Here is a 23,465-nt window from a genome sequence, read left to right as displayed (position 1 = left end):
AAAGAACAGGTATACACTCGCGCGCGCGCACACACACACACACATCCGCACATACACAGACACAAGCAAACATTTGTGAAGGCAAAGAGTTTTTCATATTCTGCATAACTGTTTGCCTTCACAAATGTCTGCTTGTGTCTGTGTATGTGCGGATGGATATGTGTGTGTGTGTGTGTGTGTGTGTGTGTGTGTGTGTGTGTGTGTGTTTGTGTGTGTGTGTGGGCGCGCGTGCGAGTGTATACCTGTCCTTTTTTCCCCCTAAGGTAAGTCTTTCCGCTCCCGGGATTGGAATGACTCCTTACCCTCTCCCTTAAAACCCACATCCTTTCATCTTTCCCTCTCCTTCCCTTTTTCCTGACGAAGCAACCGCCGGTTGCGAAAACTCGAAATTTTGTGTTTGTGTTTGTGTGGTTGTTTTAATTGTGCCTATCTACAGGCACTTTCCCACTTGGTAAGTCATGGAATCTTTGTTTTTTATATATATATAGATTTTCCACATGGGAAAAATATATTAAAAACGGATGGATATGTGTGTGTGTGTGTGTGTGTGTGTGTGTGTGTGTGTGTGTGTGTGTGTGTGTGTGTGTGGCGCGCGCCCGCGTGCGTGCGCAAGTGTACACCTGTCCTTTTTTCTCCCTAAGGGAAGTCTTTACACTCCCGGGATAGGAATGACTCCTTACCCTTTCCCTTAAAACCCACATCCTTTCGTCTTTCCCTCTCCTTCCCTCTTTCCTGAAGAAGCAACCGTCGATTGCGAAAGCTAGAAATTCTGTGTGTGTGTTTTATTTATTGTGCCTATCTACCGGCGCTTTCCCACTCGGTAAGTCTTGGAATCTTTGTGTGTGTATATAAACTTCCACATGGGAAAAATATATTAAAAACAAAGATTCCAAGACTTACCAAGCGGGAAAGCGCCGGTAGATAGGCACAATGAATAAAACACACAAACACAGAAAGAAACTTCCACATGGGAAAATATATATCCCATTGCTGAAGAGATACATTGTACTAAATTTCATTTTCATATTCTGCATAAATAAACATAACAAGAAAAGCAAGTAAGTTAAAACTTCTGTCTCACACTACTGACACGTAGCTAGTTAACTACTGCAAAATATGAATCAGAGAAAGATACAAGATACTCTGATATTTTGTTGCAAAGAATGTGATTATCGTAACAAAAGGATAATCTGAACTTTATTGTAGGTTTCCTATAAATATACAATACTGTAAAAATTATGAATCATTCAAGCACAATAAAAAAGGTAAGTCCATAAAAAAATATATACAGTGGGACATTGTGTCCCCTCTCTTATTTCAATTCAACGGTCATAGACAACCTACAAAAACTCGTGTTACACACTTTCAATTTAGATTATAAGGAATGTTTATGCATGTACAAGTGCCAGTTTAATGTGTGTACATTCACCCAATCCTCAGATTGTGTGGAAAAGAAAAATATGGCAAACATCAGTAAAAACTTTGTTGATGAAGTAAATTTATATACGTTTTTACCATTGTAGGTTATTATCCAGTAATCATTCCAGAGGATTGGAATGTTAGGTTTAAATGACAACGAATAACCTTGTTTCTATCCCAACATAGTCTGCTAACCAGAAGCTAGTTTTACACATAACTGAAATCCAAATCTCAAAACTATATAATACCATATATATCCCGTGGTATATTTCTTGGGTCTGCTGAGAGCAGCAAACCAGCCAAACACATCTTGGATTACCACGCTTGTAAAACCCACAGTCACAATATATTTATTATCCACCTTTTTTTTTTTTTCCATAATGCCCCCCCCCCCCCCGCCACACACACACACACACACACACACACACACACACACAGTGTCTACTGGGACTCAAGTCATGTATTTTGTATTTTATGATACACAATTATCTTTCTTAATGATTTCAGAAGCTACAATGTAATACATAAATGTGCACAGCACAAAATAAAAATAAATAATCTAAATGACACACTTATGCAAATTCATGAAGTAAATCAGTGCCTCACTCTCTCAGCCTTTGGCATAATCTTAAGATCTCAGTTTTATTACTGATGCACTAGATTTTAACTTTGGATTATAAATATTTCACTTAAGAACTAACTATCAAAAACTTTTTCTGTACACAAAGCTTTAACTAGCAGAGGAGAAAAAAAATATTAGTAGAGTATAAAATTGGTGATACCTTATTATTTCAATTTCTAACCTGTAAATGTCACACTCATTCAATGATATCTCATCATCAACAGCAGCCCACAGCTGAGCTCGCAATGTACGATACTGTTCACCAGCTGTTGCATTCAGATTGCTGTCAACTGTGTTCATCACCCACTACAAACAAAATAACATAAAAAAGTAATAAAGTGTAACACACACAAATTACAAGCTTACTTAAGAGGGGTTACTGACAAGTCTAGACTATTAAAAGAAAAAAAGGATTTTTTCTGTCTATTGTAAGAACTATTTGCTTTAAGCCCCTTTAGGGATCTGCATCTGTATGGTCTTCCTTACTTTCTTATTAGAGTATTTATTAAATTACTTTCTTTGGGTTCCCCAGAAAAATTCTTTGCCTTGCAAGAGCTAAAGTGTTAAATAAGAGAGGAAGTTAACAGAATTCAAAATCAAATGGAAGAAAACGGTTGTTCCAGAGTTACTTTAATACCGAGGAAAAATATTACTTGGCTACAGAATTTCTGACACTTTCACACAAATCTAACCAAACCTTTCTTTCCATGCACAGGACAAAGCATAATTAACACTTTGTTCTGAAGAAGGTATATAATTCAAGAATGTCAAGAATGCTGGAACTCAGTTCCTATGACAGCACTCTACCAGGTGCAAAATCTCAGAAAAACGCTATGGAAATTGCTACACGTTAAGTCAGGTCATAATGATAACGGTTCAACACTGTGTTCACTTCAGCAGGAAACACAACATTATGTAAATTCTTCCTACCAAATGCCCTACCATTTCTTCAGAATATGAAGTGCAATCACATGTGTAGATAACTTTCTATATAAGCCCTAAAGCAATCACAGTAGATTTATTTCCCCAAACTAACATATCCTTAAACACATGAAATAGCACCATATGAGCTAATTTTTTCTCTCAACATAACTTGGCATAGGTCGTCACTCTACCCAGAACAACACAGAACCAGCGTGCTTTCCTTCCCCACTGGTATAAGAATAGTGCGACTGACATATTCCTGTCGTATTTTGCTGTCTTTTACCTAATGTGATTGCACACCATCCCACCCTTCTATAAAGCAGTGTAGTTCTCTGCCTGTCAATAGTGGACCCTATCCTGAAACACAGTATCACGACATTAGAGAGAGAGCTGCATGTATGTGAAATTACATCCTACTGATCATACTGCCCCAAACAGACGAAAGAAGAACTTTTTCAAATTTGCAAGTCACTGGTATCTCCCGGCCTTTTCCAAGTAATACCACCTCCTCTTGTGATTCTAGAACAGGGTATTCGCTATTACTAGCTGAAACTTGTTACAGAACTCAATTACTCTTTCTCCTCTTTTATTCCTTGTCGCAAGCCCATATTCTCCTGTAACGTTTTCTTCTACTCCTTCCCCTACAACTGCATACCAGTCGCCCATGACTATTAGATTTTCGTCCCCCTTTACATACTGCATTACCCTTTCAATATCCTAATACACTTTCTTTATCTGTTCATCTTCAGCTTGCGACGTTGGCATGTATACCTGAACTATCGTTGTCGGTGTTGGTTTGCTGTCGATTCTGATTAGAACAACCCGGTCACTGAACTGTTCACAGCAACACACCCTCTGCCCTACCTTCCTATTCATAACGAATCCTACACCTGTTATACCGTTTTCTGCTACTGTTGATATTACCCGATACTCATCTGACCAGAAATCCTTGTCTTCCTTCCACTTCACTTCACTGACCCCTACTATATCTAGATTGAGCCTTTGCATTTCCCTTTTCAGATTTTCTAGTTTCCCTACCACGTTCAAGCTTCTGACATTCCACACCCCGACTTGTAGAACATTATCCTTTCGTTGATTATTCAATCTTTTTCTCATGGTAACCTCCCCCTTGCCAGTCCCCTCCCAGAGATCCGAATGGGGGCTATTCCGGAATCTTTTGCCAATGGAGAGATCATCATGACACTTCTTTAACTACAGGCCACATGTCCTGTGGATACACGTTACGTGTCTTTAATGCAGTGATTTCCATTGCCTTCTGCATCCTCATGTCGTTGATCATTGCTGATTCTTCCGCCTTTAGATGCAGTTTCCCACCCCTAGGACAAGAGAGTGCCCAGAACCTCTATCCGCTCCTCCGCCCTATTTAACAAGGCCGTTGGCAGAATGAGGCTGACTTATGCCGGAAGTCTTCGGCCGCCAATGCTGATTATTTATCAAAATTTAGGCAGTGGCGGGGGTCGAACCCGGGATCGAAGACGTTTTGATTATGAATCAAAGACGCTACACCTAGACCATGGGTACTGTTATGACACCGCAAATATACTGGACAGCAAAGAACACACTAAAAAAAAAATTGTCACCCACAAAAAAGAGGATACAGCAGATTCTTTCACTAACAGAAGACATAAGTATAGTGGCACATGCAGTGTAAGTGTGTCTAGAATTTAAAAATAAAACAGCAAATTGCAAGTGAAATATATTAAAAAATTGAGCATAAAATTTATGACAAATTTGGGTTTAGGCAATAAATGGCGACTGGGTACTAGAGCTGAATGGGAATACATATTTGGTATTTATTAATTTTATACCAAACAATATTATCAAAACAAAGATATCCAAAGTGAAGTAAATGGGTACTACCACCTACTGTACTAGATTTTCAAATGATATTGCTGTAGTGGCCGATACTGAAATAACATTGTTTATTTACACAGTACCACTTAAAAAAAAAAAAGAAAACAAATGCTGCACACACAAGAGGAAGAATTGTAGCAGCAAACCACATTTTTTTATTATTTACAGAAAGAACACATGTACTGGTAAACAAGTCACTTAATATGAAAATAAAAAATTATTTTACTACAGATTTCATCCGAGGGACATTATATTTGCAGATTGTGGCAGCTGGATGCTGTTGACAACTGACAAGAAGTTCTTTGGAGTGGTGGCAGTATCACTGTAGAGAAGACTAACGAAGAAAAGCTAAACAAATAAAATATCCAATGACGAAATTTTTAAACTGGCAGAGGAAGGAAAAGACTCATGACTAGTATACAGAAATGGACGACAAATCTTCTTGGCTATTACCAAAACCTAATTACATCTACAGTAAAGGTTAAAGTACACACTGCAAATGTTTAAAGGCAACATTTTGAGTAAAATGCGAATAGTAGCGGCAGATCATAACACCTAACAAAGTAGCAAATTTGGAAATTATAAAAAGTTAAAATCACCAGGAAATGATGAGATGATGATGGTGCTGAAGTCTATTTTCCCAAGCTCTTTCAGACGACACATTGCAGTTACTCTGTCTACAATGTAGTAATGTCACAAGATGCACAGATAGTGCAAATCTGTCCACTTATAAAGTACAATTTGAACACAACATCATTATTATTACACTGCACTATTTGGTGAGAATGCTTCAATATGTCATAATTTCACAATTGTTACTCTTCTTTTCTTAGAGGCAGTAGAAGCCAGCATTGCCCGTCAATACAGTAATGGAAACTTACAGTCTCATGAAATAAATAAAAAAACAGAACATCTGTTCACCTTCATTTCCCTCTAAAAATAAATATGGCCTTGATCTTTTGCAACCTATTTACAAGGAAACTGTACCTCCTCCCTCCCCACCACCAACAACAACCAAAAAAGTTAGACAATAACATAAGGTAAAAGTCATTTCTTTTCTCACAATACTGGAAATAACAACAATATTAGGAAAAGGAAAAACTGCTACTTACTGTAAAGATGACACATTGAGCTGCAGACAGGCACAACAAAAAAGACTGTTACACATTATAGCTTTTAGCCAAAGCCTTCTTCAGCAAAGAAAACACACACAAATTTTCACACAAGCAAGCACACCTCACACACATATGGCCACGGCCACTGGCAACATAGATTGGAATGTGATTGCCACATGAATAGCAATCTGTAATGAGATGGAGAGCAATGGGTCATGGAAAAGGGGAGGGGGGAGATAACAGGGTATGGATGGGGGGAGAGAGGAGTGCTTCCTAGCAGAGTTCAGGGACTAGAGATTACCAGGGCTTAGACAGTGATTACAGAGCAGAATCTGGGAAGAAATGGTAGTGGTAAATGAAGCCTGTGGTTACATGCGTACTTTTAATGTTATGTTAAGGGGTCAATCAGTTAAATGAGTGTGTGGTTTACCAAGTTGATCTGATCATTTATGAGTTGTTTCTTTTTTGTTATGGTTTTTCAGATGAGGCAATTTTCTTGTAAGGTGAATGGTGTTTTTTGTTGTTGTTTATCCTTATGATTTCCATGTCTATGTCTCTGGCTGTAATTTCATGCTGGTGTTGGTGTAAATATTCTGCAAATGGTGAGTGATTTGTCCTATACGTCCATGCTCTTACATGTTCTTTGTATCTGGTGTCAAATGTCCTCCTGGTTTGACCTATGTGTCGTCCATCACATGTACAACCTATCAGTTGGTATATTCCTGGTTTCTGATATAGATCAGTGTTCCCTATTGTTTTTGGGAAGTATTTCTGAACTGAATCGTTGGTTCGGTGTGCTGTTCTTATGCCTTATTTTTTGAAAATATTGGATATTCTGTGTGTATATTTGTGGTTGTATGTCACTGTGTACCATCTTTTACTTTCTGTTTCTTTCACATTTTGTGTTGTTTCCATTCTTGTATTTTGAGTAATTGTTTGTGTATGATTTTGTCCTTGTGTTGGTGACAGTTGGGTGTTTGTTCTTTACTGTGTCTTGATTTTCTTGTTCAGCTTTGTTACTAAGTTCTCTTCGTATCCATTGTTTGTGGTTATTTGTATTATAATATTCATTTCTTTTTTGTAATTGTCTGTATCTAATGGTACTGTGTTTAGTCTGTGGAGAAAACTACCTAAGTGATGCCTGCTTTTTAGAATTGGGGTGTTGTGATGTCTCATGCATAATTCTGTCTGTTGTCAGTTTTTGGTATATGGCAAATGCATGTGGGTTGTTTTGATGTCCACAAAATTTAACTATCTATGTTGCTCTTTCTCTATTGTAAAATGAATCTTATCATGAACAGAATTTATGTCTGTGTAACTGGTCAATTTTATTGTCTGGTTCATGTATCAGGCATAACATGTCCTCCATATATCTAATCCAGTATAGGATGTTGCACCTATTGGACACTTATTTTGTTAAATATAATCTGTTCCACATGGTTCATAAACATGTTTGCTATGGTTCCAGACAATGGAGATCCCATTGGTAATACTTCACTTTGTAAATATAATTCATTATTGAACTGAAAATAATTCTGTTCTGTTATTAGCTCTAGAAGCCTGACTGTTTCTTTGATGTATTCATGTGGAAGTGTACTGGGTGTCTTTAAGATTTTGTTTATTTTTTCAGTTATTGGTATACATATTCTCTACATAAAATGACAGGAGGGTGTCTGTGCCTGGAACTTGTATGTCTTTTATGTATTGAATCAACTGTGTGGTGTTTCTTATGGTCCTGTCTTCTTGTAATTTTTAGTTTCCTGATAAGGTTTTAAACATGTGTCTTGCAAGTGGGTAAGTGGGAGCGTTTCTATAATTCACAATAGCTGTGACGAGGAGATCTTTCTTGTGTAGCTTTGGTTCATATCAGAGGACAGGTACACTGGGATTTGTTTGTATCAGTTTTCCTTTTTAATTCTTCTCTATTGTATGTTCAATGTCTTTCAGAGTGTTTCTCAGCTTCATTTGGTATCTGTTGGATCTGATTTTATATTTATTTTTAACTTTCGTGTCTCACTGATGTATTGCTCTTTATACATGAGAAGCACTGTGTTTCTTTTATCTGCCTTTGTGATGATGGTGTTGTGTTCCTGTAGTTTCTTCCTAAGTTTTGTCAGTGTTGTAGAATCTGAATTGTTTCAGTTTCCTGTTTTCTTTCACCTGTGTTGTTATGTTTTTGATTCCATTACTGACTAGCTCTCTCGCCAGACCAAAATTTTCCTCACTTGTTTCATTTCTGTTTTCCTGCTTGAGAATGCATTCTGATTCCACTATGAGGTTTTTGTATGTATTTTTCATCTATGTGTGTGTTGACTTTGTGTATCAGACCTTTTTCAAGTAGTTTTATTTCTTCTGTACACGAAACAGTATCAGTGAGGTTGACCAGTCTTGGATAGAAGTGATCCTTAGAGTGGGTGTAATCTGTGGCTGTGTTGGGTGTTGATAAGCTTTTAAATTTGCAATCTTTCTTTTGTGAGGGTTTTTTTTCTTCATTTTTTTTCTATCAATGTATATGTATGATTTTCAACCTTGCTAACAAGATGGGAGAAAACAAGAGGTATTATTCAGAACACTCTTAATCTTGAGATGTGCTTTATATAGTTCCCAATTTAGGGTTTGCTTTTTGGCGTAAAGATACTTGATTTCCTTGTTTAGCCAAATTTTTTGAGCTATTTGTTTCGTTTTCTGTGCACTGTCAGAACTGTTTTTAACCTGTACATTAATATTTTTGGGTATAATATTATTTGATCTTCAAGTATTGTAAAACTTCGTGTGTTGGATAGTTTAACAATACTTGTAAACTTCATGTGGAGGCCACTTGGAAATGCCTGACGAGGTGTCCATAATACATTTGTTTGGGTGGCCATCTTCTGCAGCAGCTGTTAACATCTGTTACTATAGGTTATCCATCTTGAGCTTACTGCAATCTAATTATTAAAAAAATTAAACAACACCACTTCTTTCAGTCTCTACCTACATACAAGACAATTTCACTAACGCTGTCTCTCTCTCTCTCTCTCTCTCTCTCTCTCTGTCTACACACACACACACACACACACACACACACACACACACACACACACACACACACAAATCGTTTCATAGGTTGGCAACACTCACAACACATACAAAAACAAATGAATAGGCATAAACACTGTGGCAGTGCAGAATGAAAAACAGTTAAGAAAGCCAATTGTAAATAATGCAGCGCAGGAAACTGCAGATATGAAATGAAGCCTGTCGACACCAACCACTGCTAGCAAGAAAGGAAGGAGTAAGTAGCTTGCAGACCAACTTTGTATAGGAAACACTGTTTTTAACCTAAAACAACCAGAAAATGTATGAACATATGTAGCCAATTTACAGAATAACCACGGAAGATGCTTTATAAATAAAAGCAAAATACATCTGGTGTAATTCTTCTTAATGAGATTGCTGTCAGCCCAAGACTGATAACCTATAACAACATATTAATGGAAAATCTCATATAAAGATGTGAAACAATTACTAACAAAGAGATAGAGGGGCTGGCCAGTACTTACCTCAGCTCAGTACAGCCGATAGAAACACAAAAAACAACCGAAAATTTAAGCTCCTAGCTTTCGGAATAAATGTTCCTTCATCAGGGAGGAGAGAGGGGAAAGAAAGAGAAGAAGGGAAAGTGGATTTAGTTACTCACAACCCAGGTTATGAAGCAACAGGGAAAGGCATCCCTGATGAAGGAACATTTATTCCGAAAGCTAGGAGCTTAAATTTTCGGTTGTTTTTTGTGTTTCTATCGGCTGTACTGAGCTGAGGTAAGTACTGGCCAGCCCCTCTATCTCTTTGTTAGTAATTGTTTCACAACCTGTAACAACACAGGCACATAATGTTTGCTCCACAATGATTTATGACGTCTGTATTTATCATAACAGTTCAGTATTAAAATAATCAAATGCACAATGAAAAATTAACAGAACTGACACTTCCATTACAATCCTATGACAAAAAGTTAATTCAGTGTCAAAATTACCTGCAGACTTGGCTCCTTACTAAATTCATGACTTTTTGCATCAGAAAAGTCATAATCTGGATAAAATGCTGCATTCAAGGTTGCTATTAGATAAAATAAAGTTTTTCTGCTAATCGTGTCACACAATGGGCCATCTTCATCACCACTTATGCTGCGGCTGTCGACAACACAAAATAAATTTACAGGTATTTTAAAATGTCTCTTAATTCCAAAAATAATGCAATCTTTTTCCAAACATTAATCATTTATTTACTTCTTAACACTTTGATTTTACCTCTCAGAAAAAATACTGCTCAGTGATTGATTTTTCACAAACTGGTTTACTTTTCAGCAGCTAAAATATAAAAACACTAACTTACATCAACATTTTCCCATTACTTGCATTTTAGCTTTCTTTTAATAATTATATTACCTGTTTCTTACCCACATTTGCCTTTGTACAACATAGAAATAAAGTTTTTACAACATTTGGTGTCACTATCTTGTAACCTTAAAAAACAGGGATACTACAAATAAAAAAAAAAAAGTTGCGATAAGTGGCAAAAGCCTCTAGACAACTCTTGATAACACCGACTGAGTGAGATGCAGTACTCACTGCACATACGTCGTTATCAACACCAAAAACAATTTTTGTTAAGGAGGAGTCAACAGAAGTATGGAATGGGGAGTAATCCCAATCACTACTTTTGTAGGTTTAAGAAGCAACAAATAGCGACTACCAAACTCTAAACCATCCTGTATAAACTGCAGCGATCATTTTGTGACACAAATCGCAGAGAATTTAAATTTCAGGTAATGCAGACAGACTGCGAAACACAATCTGTCAAGAGTGAACTAAGACTGTGTTTTTAAGCTTGTGCAATTGCTCTGAATCCAATGACTGCAACAAGAAAAGTGCAAAATCACTTAGATTGCTTCAAACACTTTTATTGGACTACAGAACAGTAGACAAAAGTTTCAAGTGGCGAGTCATGGCACACATGACATTCTTCCAATTGCTTGTTTACCTAGTCAACACCCGGTGACTATTATTTACCTGTGTGTGATGCTGTGAGTCAAATTCAGTAGAAGTAATGTGATGGTCCAACCTGTATCCCCTGATTTGAACTGTTGACTGTTCAGTTCAGTTGACAAAAAGGTACAAATAGGTGGCTGTGAAAATTCTTCAGACAACCGCATGTTGACCACATTGAGGCAGTTGTTTGAGACTGGCCTATTTTGAATCACCATGAAAATACTCCTGTCCACAGTTCCATCTGGTATGCTATGAAATATTTGCAGGAGGAACTATCAAATGTGCAGATAACTTACAGGATTGCCGCTGGCTGTCAAGGGCATTACCTGGCTGCATGAACATTACATTAGTAGAACTACACTATTAGCTGCAAACCCACTCAATCTCTCAAACAATAATTCCTCATGCTTCTCGAAAAATAAAATAAAGTCTTCCTTCAAGTGTGTCAAATTTAGCAATGAAGGTCAAATACCATACTATTAATAGTATAAATTATTAGTTACATGACTGTTGTGTTTGAAATGAATGTGTGCAGCAGACTTCTAGCCATATAATATGCTCTGAATGGAAAATAGTATCCAAAATGAAAGCACAGTGAAACACTGACAGAAAATTTGCTACTTACCACAGGACAGCAAAGATGAATAACAGGTGATAGAGATATCACCTTGTGGAGTTACATATGTCTTCCTCTGACTAAAGAGAGGAAGGATTCAGAGAAAGTGCCAAGAAAAAAAAATTATTTGACAAAGTGGAAACAAAGATATTAAACATTTAATGATATACTGGATATATTTCATCATCAAATTACTAATATTTCTCACACACTTAAAGGAAATATTACGAAAGAATAACTTACAGACAACTGATAATTACGACATACTGCTAAAACACACAGAGTCTATTGTGTAAAGGATATACAGAAGATGAAGCAAGAAGTATATACTATTTTAGTACCACTCATAAACAAAGCTGAAATCTCAAGTGCCATTTATACAACAGAAAATAAAAACTAAATGAAGATATAGTTTTATTTAAGCCTAAAAATTTGTCTATTGCTCATAGCCAACTTTTCAAAAATGAAAATAACCTATATGCTGTTACTGAATACATTTGTACAACAACAATGTTAGACAATTTCTGCTATGTTTAATTCTTTAACATATCAAGATACCTTGTAGCAGACTGCAGTATTAAAATCACAGCTTTAAAATGTATAATGGATCACATTAACTTTAGTGTTTCTCAGAAGACAATGGTCTCTGGAAAGTGTTCATCCAATCAATAAAGATAATTTTACAAACTTAATGTTCCAAATAGTGTTACATATAACTGTTACTGATACCAAAAAATACTGTCACACCATAAAGTAACTGTTTATACATCAAGGGGGTTTTCCAAATCTGAATAATAATCCTCTGTCACAGAAATATTATGATAATCCAGAACATTATGACTATCTACTGAAAGGTATCTTGGTTAACTTCAGGCTTATAAAGCACTGTAGATTATGGCACGAAATCAACAAATTATTGGTACAAGGATAGAGGTATATACCATCAGATGTCTGTGGAATTTGGTAAGGATATAAGCGAGCAATAAGCAACAATAAGCAACCTGCAACAAATTCTTTGTTCATTCTCCAACACAGTAAGCTGCCAGTAGTTGCACCACCTGTTTTACTTTACATATCTCCTTTTTTGGATGCAGCATGTGAATCAGACACCCTGCCATACAATAGCAGTTTTACCATAATTTATCCAGTTGCCATAGATACTACTGATAATATATAAACATCCAATAAGATTCACTATTCACATTTTACCTGTTCCTCATCACCAAGACAAAAATAATCTGTGATTTGCAACTGATGTTTAAATCAAAAGGAACTTCCACATGGGAAAAATATATTAAAAACAAAGATTCCAAGACTTACCAAGCGGGAAAGCGCCGGCAGACAGGCACAATGAACAAAACAAACATACACACAGAATTACTAGCTTTCGCAACCGATGGTTGCTTCTTCAGGAAAGAGGGAAGGAGAGGGAAAGACGAAAGGATGTGGGTTTTAAGGGAGAGGGTAAGGAGTCATTCCAATCCCGGGAGCGGAAAGATTTCCCTTAGGGGGAAAAAAGGACAGGTGTACAATCGCACACACACACATATCCATCCGCACATACACAGACACCGGCGCTTTCCCGCTTGGTAAGTCTTGGAATCTTTGTTTTTAATATATATATATGATATAAATAAAATAGAAAGAAACTTCCACATGGGAAAAATATATTAAAAACAAAGATTACAAGACTTACCAAGCGGGAAAGTGCCGGCAGACAGGCACAATGAACAAAACAAACACACACACAGAATTACTAGCTTTCGCAACCGATGGTTGCTTCTTCAGGAAAGAGGGAAGGAGAGGGAAAGACGAAAGGATGTGGGTTTTAAGGGAGAGGGTAAGGAGTCATTCCAATCCCAGGAGCGGAAAGACTTCCCTTAGGGGGAAAAAAGGACAGGTGTACAATCGCACACACACACATAAATATGTCTGCTTGTGTCTGTGTATGTGCGGATGGATATGTGTGTGTGTGCGATTGTACACCTGTCCTTTTTTTCCCCCTAAGGGAAGTCTTTCCGCTCCCGGGATTAGAATGACTCCTTACCCTCTCCCTTAAAACCCACATCCTTTTGTCTTTCCCTCTCCTTCCCTCTTTCCTGAAGAAGCAACCATCGGTTGCGAAAGCTAGTAATTCTGTGTGTGTGTTTGTTTTGTTCATTGTGCCTGTCTGCCGGTGCTTTCCCGCTTGGTAAGCATTAAGTGGGCACCAAATTGACTAATGAATTCATGCCGCATGGCTCAGTGGTAGTGATACACAATGAAGTACCTTGCCAAAAGCAATGGAAACTTTCCACATAAATGAAAGAAAGAAGGAATATTACAGTCTAACACCATGTCAATAGCAACATCTGTGGGCAAGGCTTTCCAAGTGGCTCCACAAGTACAATACACATGCAATAAATTTGACAATAAGATCATTTGGGACAGAGCTCAAGCTTTGGTTGCAGAAGAGTGATCAAAGGAACGACCCCGAAATTTGACTCAGGTGGTTGAGGATTACTGTAAACCCCAATATGGGTTACCGGAACTGGTGTCCTCTTATAAACGTAGATAAGCCATATGTCTTACTACTGTGCTACGTTGCTAGTTCCGCTTAAGTATCGGTACCTGGGAGGCACAGCCAGAATCATACAATACCCTATGCTGGACCGTTATATGGACCGACTAAAAGGAGAGAGTGCGCAACTGTGCGTTACTTCGTGGACTTTCCAAAGATTGTTGGGTTTTGTCAAACTGGCCATGTGCCTCATCACCACTGTCTGCAATGTTTATCTTATCACTAAAGGTGGGTTTATTCATGGTTTGCCACATTTTGATGTATGAGTTCAAATTAATTAAGTTAACAGTATACAAAAGGAGTACAAATCCTTCCACTTGTTACATGTCTTACATATGGTACCATGGCACCACATGATCTTACAAACTACTGTTGACGGGCATAGTCACAATGTTCTCACTGTTCAGTGTATAACTTTAAGACTAAAGACTTTATTTTCAAGCAAAAAAACAGAGTTCATATACATAAAGACAATGAACATGAGACACTGGATGAATTCTTGGCATAATGTTTACAAACCAGCTTTGACTGGAGGTCACTGTTCTTTAATATAAAGGGCGTCCTAGGAGGAATGGCCAATATTCAGGGATATGACAGGAACACTTATAAAAACTGCATATGGGCATATGCTCTATTCCAAATAATTTCTGAGCCGCAGCAAATTTAATGTACATTTGTTTTTGGGCTAGTTGCACACACATCTTACACATCCAATCTCTTTGACATTTTGTGCTAGCCCAACCTATCTTGTTGCTTTCAATGTTTTTGCTTGAGCTATTTTTCTGCCATAAAACGAGCTGGTTGAACACACAGTTGACCATCGTGTGTTGTGAGTGAAGAAATAAAGCAACTGAGGGTGTATCACAGACAAGTATTGGGTAGCTGTGTTTATAAATACAATGTCTAAAATGTCACACATCTACACTAATGAAGAATATGCAGGTGTGGTGTTATGTTTAAGGTTTCTACAGTGGCAGTGCACCTGCTGCTGCTGACAGTGAGATATTCAAACATTTATTCTGAGCTGTACAACAATGCTTGGGGATGAATGTGTTAAAAATACATTTTTTTTTTCAATTGATACTTTGTAAAACACGTATTGTAAAGTTTACTACTGTTGTCCATGTGTACATTTGTAAACCTGGCAATTTACTGAATAACTGAGAATACAAATAACAATGTATGTTACGGAGTGTTCTATCTTGGAAACCTTTTGGAATAGGTCATATGTGCATATGAAGTTTTATGCTTCAAATGATGGTTCCTGTCATATTCCTGAATACTGATCTTTCCTCTTGGAATGCCCTGTACAGTACTGAAGAATCACAACAGATCAATTGCCAAGAGATTACAATGCTTACATGCTGCATAACAGCTTCTTTGGGTCATCTTTTTCAGTCACGAGATATATATCCCATGCTTTGAAGAATGCTTGGACACAGCGTGTGGCAAAACAATGGACCCTCTCATAATGAGAAATAGCAACGAGTGTGTGCTGTGCGTCAGCCCTGTTGAGGGCGTATCATCATGAACACAAGCCCTCGTGCCCAGTTACTATTTTGGAAACAAGTCATTGTGATAAGCTAGTAAGAGCAAACAATGGTAAGCAACACAGGATTAAAACTGTGTGCCGGACTGAGACTCGAACTCCGGACCTTTGCCTTTCGCGGGCAACTGCTCTAGTAGGCAAAGGTCCCCAGTTCAAGTCTCGGTCTGGCACACAGTTTTAATCTGCCAGGAAATTTCATATCAGCGCACACTCCGCTGCAGAGTGAATATCTCATTCTGAACACAGGATTAGTTATTACAACACTGCTCCATGTGGCAAGGGTGCCAGCAACTGCCTGCCAACTCACCTGTGAGCAGGATCAGGCAGTTAAGGGTTCATGGTAAGACAGCCCTACTGCATGTGTACTGTGCATGCGGAGCCACTTGGGCACCCCTGACCACAGGCATTTGGCCAGAGCAGTATGGCCACATACGCTACTGCCCACAGGCACCCAGCTGAGGCAGCCTCTCGAGCTAGAACACCATGGGGGTAGGACAACCCCACATGGTGCACAGCCTTCTCAACTATCACCACATATTAGATTGAATGTAGTCTTCATCGTTAACAAAATTACTCATCACACAGTAAAGAGAGTAAATATTTTTCTCATTTTATGTTAATAACAAGTGACCTTATGGAAAAGACAGAATCTTCTAAGAAAAGAACATACATACCACCATAACTACAATATCACTGTATCAAACAGGGAAGTCCCTTGAGAAAACCATAAAATCATGATACAAAATTGGTGCCTGTGCTTATCTTTAGAGACATGTCAGTACCGCCAAGAGACACAGAGCACCTACTTTTATATATGTGTGTCTGTCAACAGTACTAACATTTCTTCTTAAGGTAGGTACTGCTCAGAAACTAAGTTTCATGATTTTACAGTTAACTCTATAATATTTCTCCACAAAATACGTACCAGTGTATAGTATGCATCTGAGTTTGTATGTGTTTGGTACATTTCAAAATTTTAAAGACCATAAACTAGTTCACTTCTCAATGGCGTTAGACTACCTTCAGTACAAAGGTTATGGGCTCTTGGATCATGAAGAGTGGAAAGAAATTACAGAAATTAAATTAAATTAAAAAAATAGAAAAGAAAAAACTCTGTTAAGTGATTCAAATGTTTCCAGTACTTCACAAGGAGCCGAGGGGGGAAAAATGTTGGACCCAGGCCTCAAAAATGTATTCGTCACAAAAATAATTCTTCTTTGTTCTCGGGACAAATACTATACACACTCACAATGTGTTCCAGCTGTCCGGGAAAGTTAGGATATTGCAAAAATTCAATGCAGTTTCACAGAGAAAACAATTTTAAAAACATACTTTAAAACTGAAGAGAGATGTATACAGAAATTAAGTATCTCAGATGGTTAGTGTCTTCTGTTCAATCACACAACACAGAGTTCAAGAAACACACTCTGGTAACATTACAGAGAAAGTTGTGCTTCTGGACCAAAATTTATTACTTTTCCTTTGGCACTGGGTACATCCTGAATTATTATTGGACTTTAAAATACACTACAATAAGGGCTCTCTCTCTCTCTCTCTCTCTCACACACACACACACACACACACACACACACACACATGCAGCTAATGTACATCTGATATTCACTTCTGGGACTTACAGGAGGTAGAGAACCTGTCTTTACTTCCCTGTTATGTTGATTTGGATCAGTCTAATTCATTCCCATTTTTCTCTCAACCAAAACTTCGTTGACTTAACAAGTTTGCAGCCATGACTGTCTGGACTCTTTTACACACATACACAACTTGTTCATCAGTAAGATGTAAATACTTCCATACATACACAACTGTATCATCAGTAAGATGTAAATACTTCCATACATACACAACTGTATCATCAGTAAGATGTAAATACTTCCAGAGAAAGGCATCATTCAATTCAAACCTGCATCAGACATTAGGTCCGTCACGTTTCTACAAATAGCTTCCTTGCACTGGCATTGGCAATAAAGTCAGTTTACACAACACCAGAAGACATAAATGAGATCTCTCGCATTATTAAGCAACTGTAAGTCATGACAGATTAGTGCTAGATTCTCTTTTGACCTAGAACAGAGTATTTACACTGTGAAAAGTTTCATCACTTGAGGTCTTAAATGAAGGAACTGAGACTGATGGTACAAAAATGTGTATTTAGCAAGTATTTTCAGTTAGCAATAGTGTCTTGCAACTAGGACTCATTGGAGCCAACATGCACCTGCATCCATTTCTTATACTGCTCAAAATATTTCTAGAAGTTATGATTTCATTGTCTTTCTGGATGGGTTTAGCTAATATTAAACTCTTGAGTTGCCTGCTGAGTTGGTTGGTTGAAAGGATGCAACATTTCAACAAGTATCAATCTCATCATTTTCTAGTGAAGGTGATGAAAGTGACGTCTACTGAAATGTCCCACCATTTCAATTATGCCAGTCAGCTGGAAACCCAAGAGCTTTATACTATTTCTACATGTTGTTTCCAAAGAGACTTACAGGAACTTTGAAGACTTTGCATTTTCCAATGTGCAAGATGTGCAGTAAACTTCTTGTCTACTGCCACTGAGTTGGCCAGTCAAATTGAATCTATCACTAAGTACGAATAAAGTGCAAGGTCAAAAGAACAGTAGAAAAATTAATAATTGAGTGTAGCTCAGTGGAAGAGTTCATGTCTATACAATGGCAACTTGCATGTAAATGAAGGCTAGAATGAAGGCTAGAATAAAGGCAGATTGAAAACTTCCATGATCCGACTGAGATTAGATCCCACAACCCCTCGGTTTCCAGGCACATGCTTTACTACTCACCACCATGCCTAACAATTGCACACTAACAAGGCACAAATAGCTGCTTTATAATGTGAGCCATCTCCCTTCTTTTTTGCCAATTAATTAGTAAGGAAGATGAGTATATATTGATGATGAATCTGACTGACATGTATTCTCTGGAAACAAAACAAATTTGTCACAAAATGTATTGATGAGCCGCTACTGTGTACAGTGGTCTGTCACATCAGACTAATTAACAACCTATACCTTTCTTCCCCTCCCTTTCACATAGCCACCTACCCTCGTTTTGCAGCAGCTCTCGGATCCCGCTGTAGCACGAGTGTGAGGGAGATCACACAAGCAGATTGGCAAACAGGATTATTACATGTGAAAACTGCAATTTTGTGAAGGATTCATACTAAAACATTATATTTATGCTGTATCAAAATTATAGTGATACCAGTAACAATTATATTTAAGTGAAAGTCAGTCTAATCCACACATAAAATGGAAGTGATCACTGGTGCAGTACAGGTCACTACACACTGCGGCACTGAATTAAAAATGTGTTGAATATGTTTGTGCAGTACTGTATGTTTTGACAAAAATCCACAGAACATATGGGAAGGAAGGATGAAACAGTTATAAATGCAGCACAGATCACAAATGTGCTATGACAATATGTGCCTACAATTAAGGAAGCCATGAAGACAGCAAAGAGTTGTATTGTAATTCAAAATTTATTCTACACATGGCACTTAGCATCTCACCTACCAGTGTCGTCAATGTTTAGGCTATTATCATCTAAAAACAATCTGTTGCCACTGTCTTGTTTTCACATGTCCATTTTATTCCAACGTACTGAAATTTAGCATCATTGACGAGGATGAAGTTCCCTGAAGGCTGTGCTGACTGGTGGCAAGAATGATGGCATGAGACGCTAATGACTATCTTTGTCAAGCTTGGCAAATGCAAGAGTCTATTTTCTCAACAACTAAATCAGAAGGTAACACTGTTTGTTGTCATTCTTTGGGGCCGGAGAGCACAGCAGTATGATCATTAGTGCCTCTAGTGTGTCAGTATCATTAGTGTCATCATTATCAATTAAAATTCAAAACTGGACTTCTTTGGTGGAAATGCTAAAAATAGGGGGACATGCACAAAAAAGGTGTAAAATACCCAAGAGCTATGAAATGGGCGAACAACTGGTTTGTGGAAGATGTATAAAAGCTGGAAAGATGTCTGGAGGACCCAGGATAACCAACCGGTATGTTTCCACCGTGGACAACGAGGACATGTGGTGCGCTATTGTCGAGAAAGGTGGTGGATATTTGATGACGCCCGAGCCAGATGTGGTGCGCTATTGTCGAGAAAGGCGGCGGATATTTGATGACGCCTGCGCCAGAAGACAGCAGACCAAAGTTAGCCGACGCCAACTCCGGGACAACAAAGATGAACAAGAAGATGTGGGTGCAGGACAAAGTAGGTCACCATCGCTGCAAGCTAGCCGCTGGAGAGGACACTCCCCAACATGCCGATCAAGGCCTCCGTCGCCATTTAAAAGCTCCAGCCGATCACCTAGCCGCCGCAATCTGGAAAACGAAATGGTGCGACCTTCCTTGGAGGTGAGGCCGATGAAGAGGAAAGTCATCCGCCATCGATCACTACAAAAATGACGGAAACTATGTCTATATTCTCATGGATGTGGATGGCCGACTAGCCCAAGCTCTTGTGGGCTATGGAGCATCATATTCAGTCATTTTGGAGAAGTACTGATGCTAGTTGCAGAAAACCGTATTCGTCGACAACAAAACATCTCTGCTGAAGGTGGCTAATGGGAAATATGTAAAACCTACAGGAAGATGTGTCATTCGTGTGGGTATAAGTGGCCATACACAGCCCTTTGAATTCATCATCTTACAAGAGTGTAGGCATGACGTCACTCTCGGATAGGATTTTTTGAAAGCTTCTCAAGTGATTATACATTGTGGTTGCTCGAAGATTATACTAGGCAAGGTAAGATACTGTGGACAAGAAGATGTACATCCGAGGGTGTGGAGACTATGTGTGCTGGATGAAGTGATCATTCCTGCAGCCAGCGCTAAAAAGGTAGCTGTCATGTGTCATGCCATGCATCAACCTATGGACCTGTAGTGGAATGTAAGAGAAGCATACCACTGAAGAATAACTTGGTCATTCCAGCCTCTGTTGTATCGTTTAAGAACAGATTCGGTGAATTGTAGATAGTTAACTGTTGCCGAGAATTGCAGATCCTTCCAAGAAGCGTGTGTGTAGCAAACGCAGAACCGTTAATTGTAGAACACCTGAGCGTCATAGAAACCTCCCATGCTGAGTCTGTGGGCGAAATTAGTGCTACCACTACGAGACAAGATCTTCTAGCTCGACTATCACCAGATCTCACTAAGGAACAACAGAAGAAGTTATTTGCCATTCTTCAGGAGTTCTCTAAATGCTTCAATCCACAGGTGAAGAGCAAATTAGACACATCAACAGTAAAGCACCGAATTAGCACTGGAGACTATCAACCAATAAGCCAGAAAGCATAACGTCTGTGAGCAACAGAATATCGAATAATTCACGACGAGGTAGAGAAAATGACGATGAATGGCATCATTCAGCCTTCACAGAGCCCATGGTTGTCACCAGTGGTTCTTGTCGGGAAGAAGGATGGCAGTGGGTGCTTTTGTGTTGATTACAGGAGGCTTAATAAGATAACTAAAAAGGACATTTACCCTCTTCCACGAATTGACGATACACTAGATTATCTGAAGGGGGCTAACTTTCTCTCAACCATGGACATGTACTCGGGATACTGGCAAATCGAAGTAGATGAGGCTGATCATGAGAAAACTGCATTCATCACCCCTGAGAGCCTTTAAGAGTTTAAGGTAATGTCATTTGGTTTGTGTAATGCACCAGCAACTTCTGAACGAATGATAGTTAATCTTCTAAGGCACCTCAAGTGGACAATGTGTCTTTGTTATTTAGATGACATTATACTGTTCTCAGAGACATTTGATGAACACAGAAAATGACTGAGAGCCATTCTTAAGTGTCTCCAACAAGCTAGACTGAAACTTGATCCAAGAAAGTGTCTCTTTGGAGCAAAAGAAATCAAAATACTTGGACACCTTGTGTCAAATGAAGGTGTGCGAGCAGATCCAGAGAAGGCGAGAGCTATAACGGAATTTCCTATTCCTAAAAGTATTAGAGATGTGAAAAACTTCCTCGGAGTGTGTTCTTATTGCCGTTGTTTTATCAAAGACTTTTGTATCAAAGCCAGGCCACTCCAAGAGTTGTTAAAAGCCGATACTCAATTTATCTGGGGTGGTGCTCAACAAGATTCTTTAGATGTGCTGCGAAAAACTCTGACGACTGACCCTGTATTTGGTCTGTATGATGAGAGAGCACCTACAGAACTACACACAGATGCCATTGGGTATGGGATTGGTGCTGTTCTGGTGCAGATTTCAGATTTGAAAGATAAGGTTATAGCCTATGCATCTAGGACACTTACTAAAGCCGAGAGAAAATACTCAACTACAGAAAGAGAATGTCTTGCTGTGATCTGAGCCATGTGCAAATTTCGACAGTATCTCTATGGAAAACCATACACAGTTGTTACAGACCATCATTCACTTTGTTGGTTGACAGCTCTTAAGGAGCCAACAGTAAGACTTGCCCGGTGGGCACTACGTCTTCAAGATAATGACATTACCATAGTGTAAAATTGTAAGAGAAAACACCAAGATGCTGACTGTCTCTCAAGAAACCCTGTGCAAGACCATCAAGACTTTGATGAAGAGAGTGACTGTCCCACAGCACTTCAGGACCTCTCTGCTGAGCAGAAGGAGGACACAAAGATATCTCAAATTATGTTTGCCTTAAATTGGTCAGAGGATGTGAAATGACAATTTAAACTAGTTAATGGATTACTTTGCAAGAAAAACTTTGATCAGTTTGGAAAGAGGTGGCTACCAGTGATTCCTAAACATGCGCTTAGATGTTCCACAGAAATTCCATGACAAACCTGAGGGTGGACATTTAGGATTTATTAAGACATACGATAGGATCCGCAAGAGATTTTTCTGGCCAGGTTTATTTAGGAATGTCCGTCACTATGTGTCGCAGTGTCGAGAGTGCCAGAGATGAAAGGCAATTCCTCAGAAACCACCTGGCTGACTCATATCAATTCCACCACCCAAAACGCCTTTACTGAGTATTGGGATTGACCTCCTCGGACAATTTCCGTCTGCTAGTGACAACAGATGGATTATTGTTTGCACTGATTATCTGATACACTATGCCATTACAAAATCTGTGAAAACAGCCGAAGCATTCATTGTAGAAGACATTGTATTAAAACACATTGCCCCAAGGTCATTAATTACGGATCGAGGGACAGCTTTTCAATCGAATTTTGTGGACAGAGATAAGCCGTTGGTGCAACATTACTCATCACATGACAACTGCCTACCATCCACAAACTAACAGGCTCACTGAACGCCGTAATAGGACCTTGGCCGACATACTATCAATGTTCGTCAATGTTGAGCAGAGCAACTGGGATGAGATGCTACCTTTTGTGACATATGCCTCCTACACCGCCAAACAAGACAAGACACCAAAGGATTTACACCACTTTTACTGGTGCATGGCGTGAGGCGACAATGATGATGGACACTGTTTTTCTGTTACACCTTGATGACATGGACGACGACTACATCGGCCAGGTGTTAACCAGAGCTGAGCAAGCTCAGCAGTTAGCTCAACTCCGCATGCTGCAGGCTCAAGAAAACGATCACCAAAGGTAAGACGCAAGCCACCGCCCTGTTGTCTACCAGCCCGGTGACCTGGATCTTCACTCCTGTTCGGAAGGTTGGTCTTTCTGAGAAGCTCCTCAGGCACTACTTTGGACCTTATAAGGTTGTAAGACTGTCTCCTGATGTTAATTATGA

The 23,465-nt window shown here is 38.7% G+C and overlaps 1 protein-coding gene across 1 annotated transcript in view; it reads right to left on the bottom strand.

Moving 5' to 3' along the window:
• Positions 1–23,465, bottom strand: part of LOC126272281 (repressor of RNA polymerase III transcription MAF1 homolog) — a 57,788-nt gene that overhangs the window by 20,663 nt on the left and 13,660 nt on the right. Inside the window, exons 3-4 of the mRNA XM_049975039.1 lie at positions 9,968–10,124; positions 2,223–2,347 (exon numbers count right to left, since the gene is read on the bottom strand). Of these exons, the coding sequence (XP_049830996.1) occupies positions 2,223–2,347; positions 9,968–10,124 (282 nt within the window). The remainder of the gene's footprint in view (positions 1–2,222; positions 2,348–9,967; positions 10,125–23,465) is intronic.

The sequence above is a fragment of the Schistocerca gregaria genome, chromosome 5 (assembly GCF_023897955.1).
Source record: "Schistocerca gregaria isolate iqSchGreg1 chromosome 5, iqSchGreg1.2, whole genome shotgun sequence".
Classification (NCBI taxonomy): Eukaryota; Metazoa; Arthropoda; class Insecta; order Orthoptera; family Acrididae; genus Schistocerca; species Schistocerca gregaria.
This window is presented reverse-complemented; position numbering and strand designations above follow the sequence as displayed.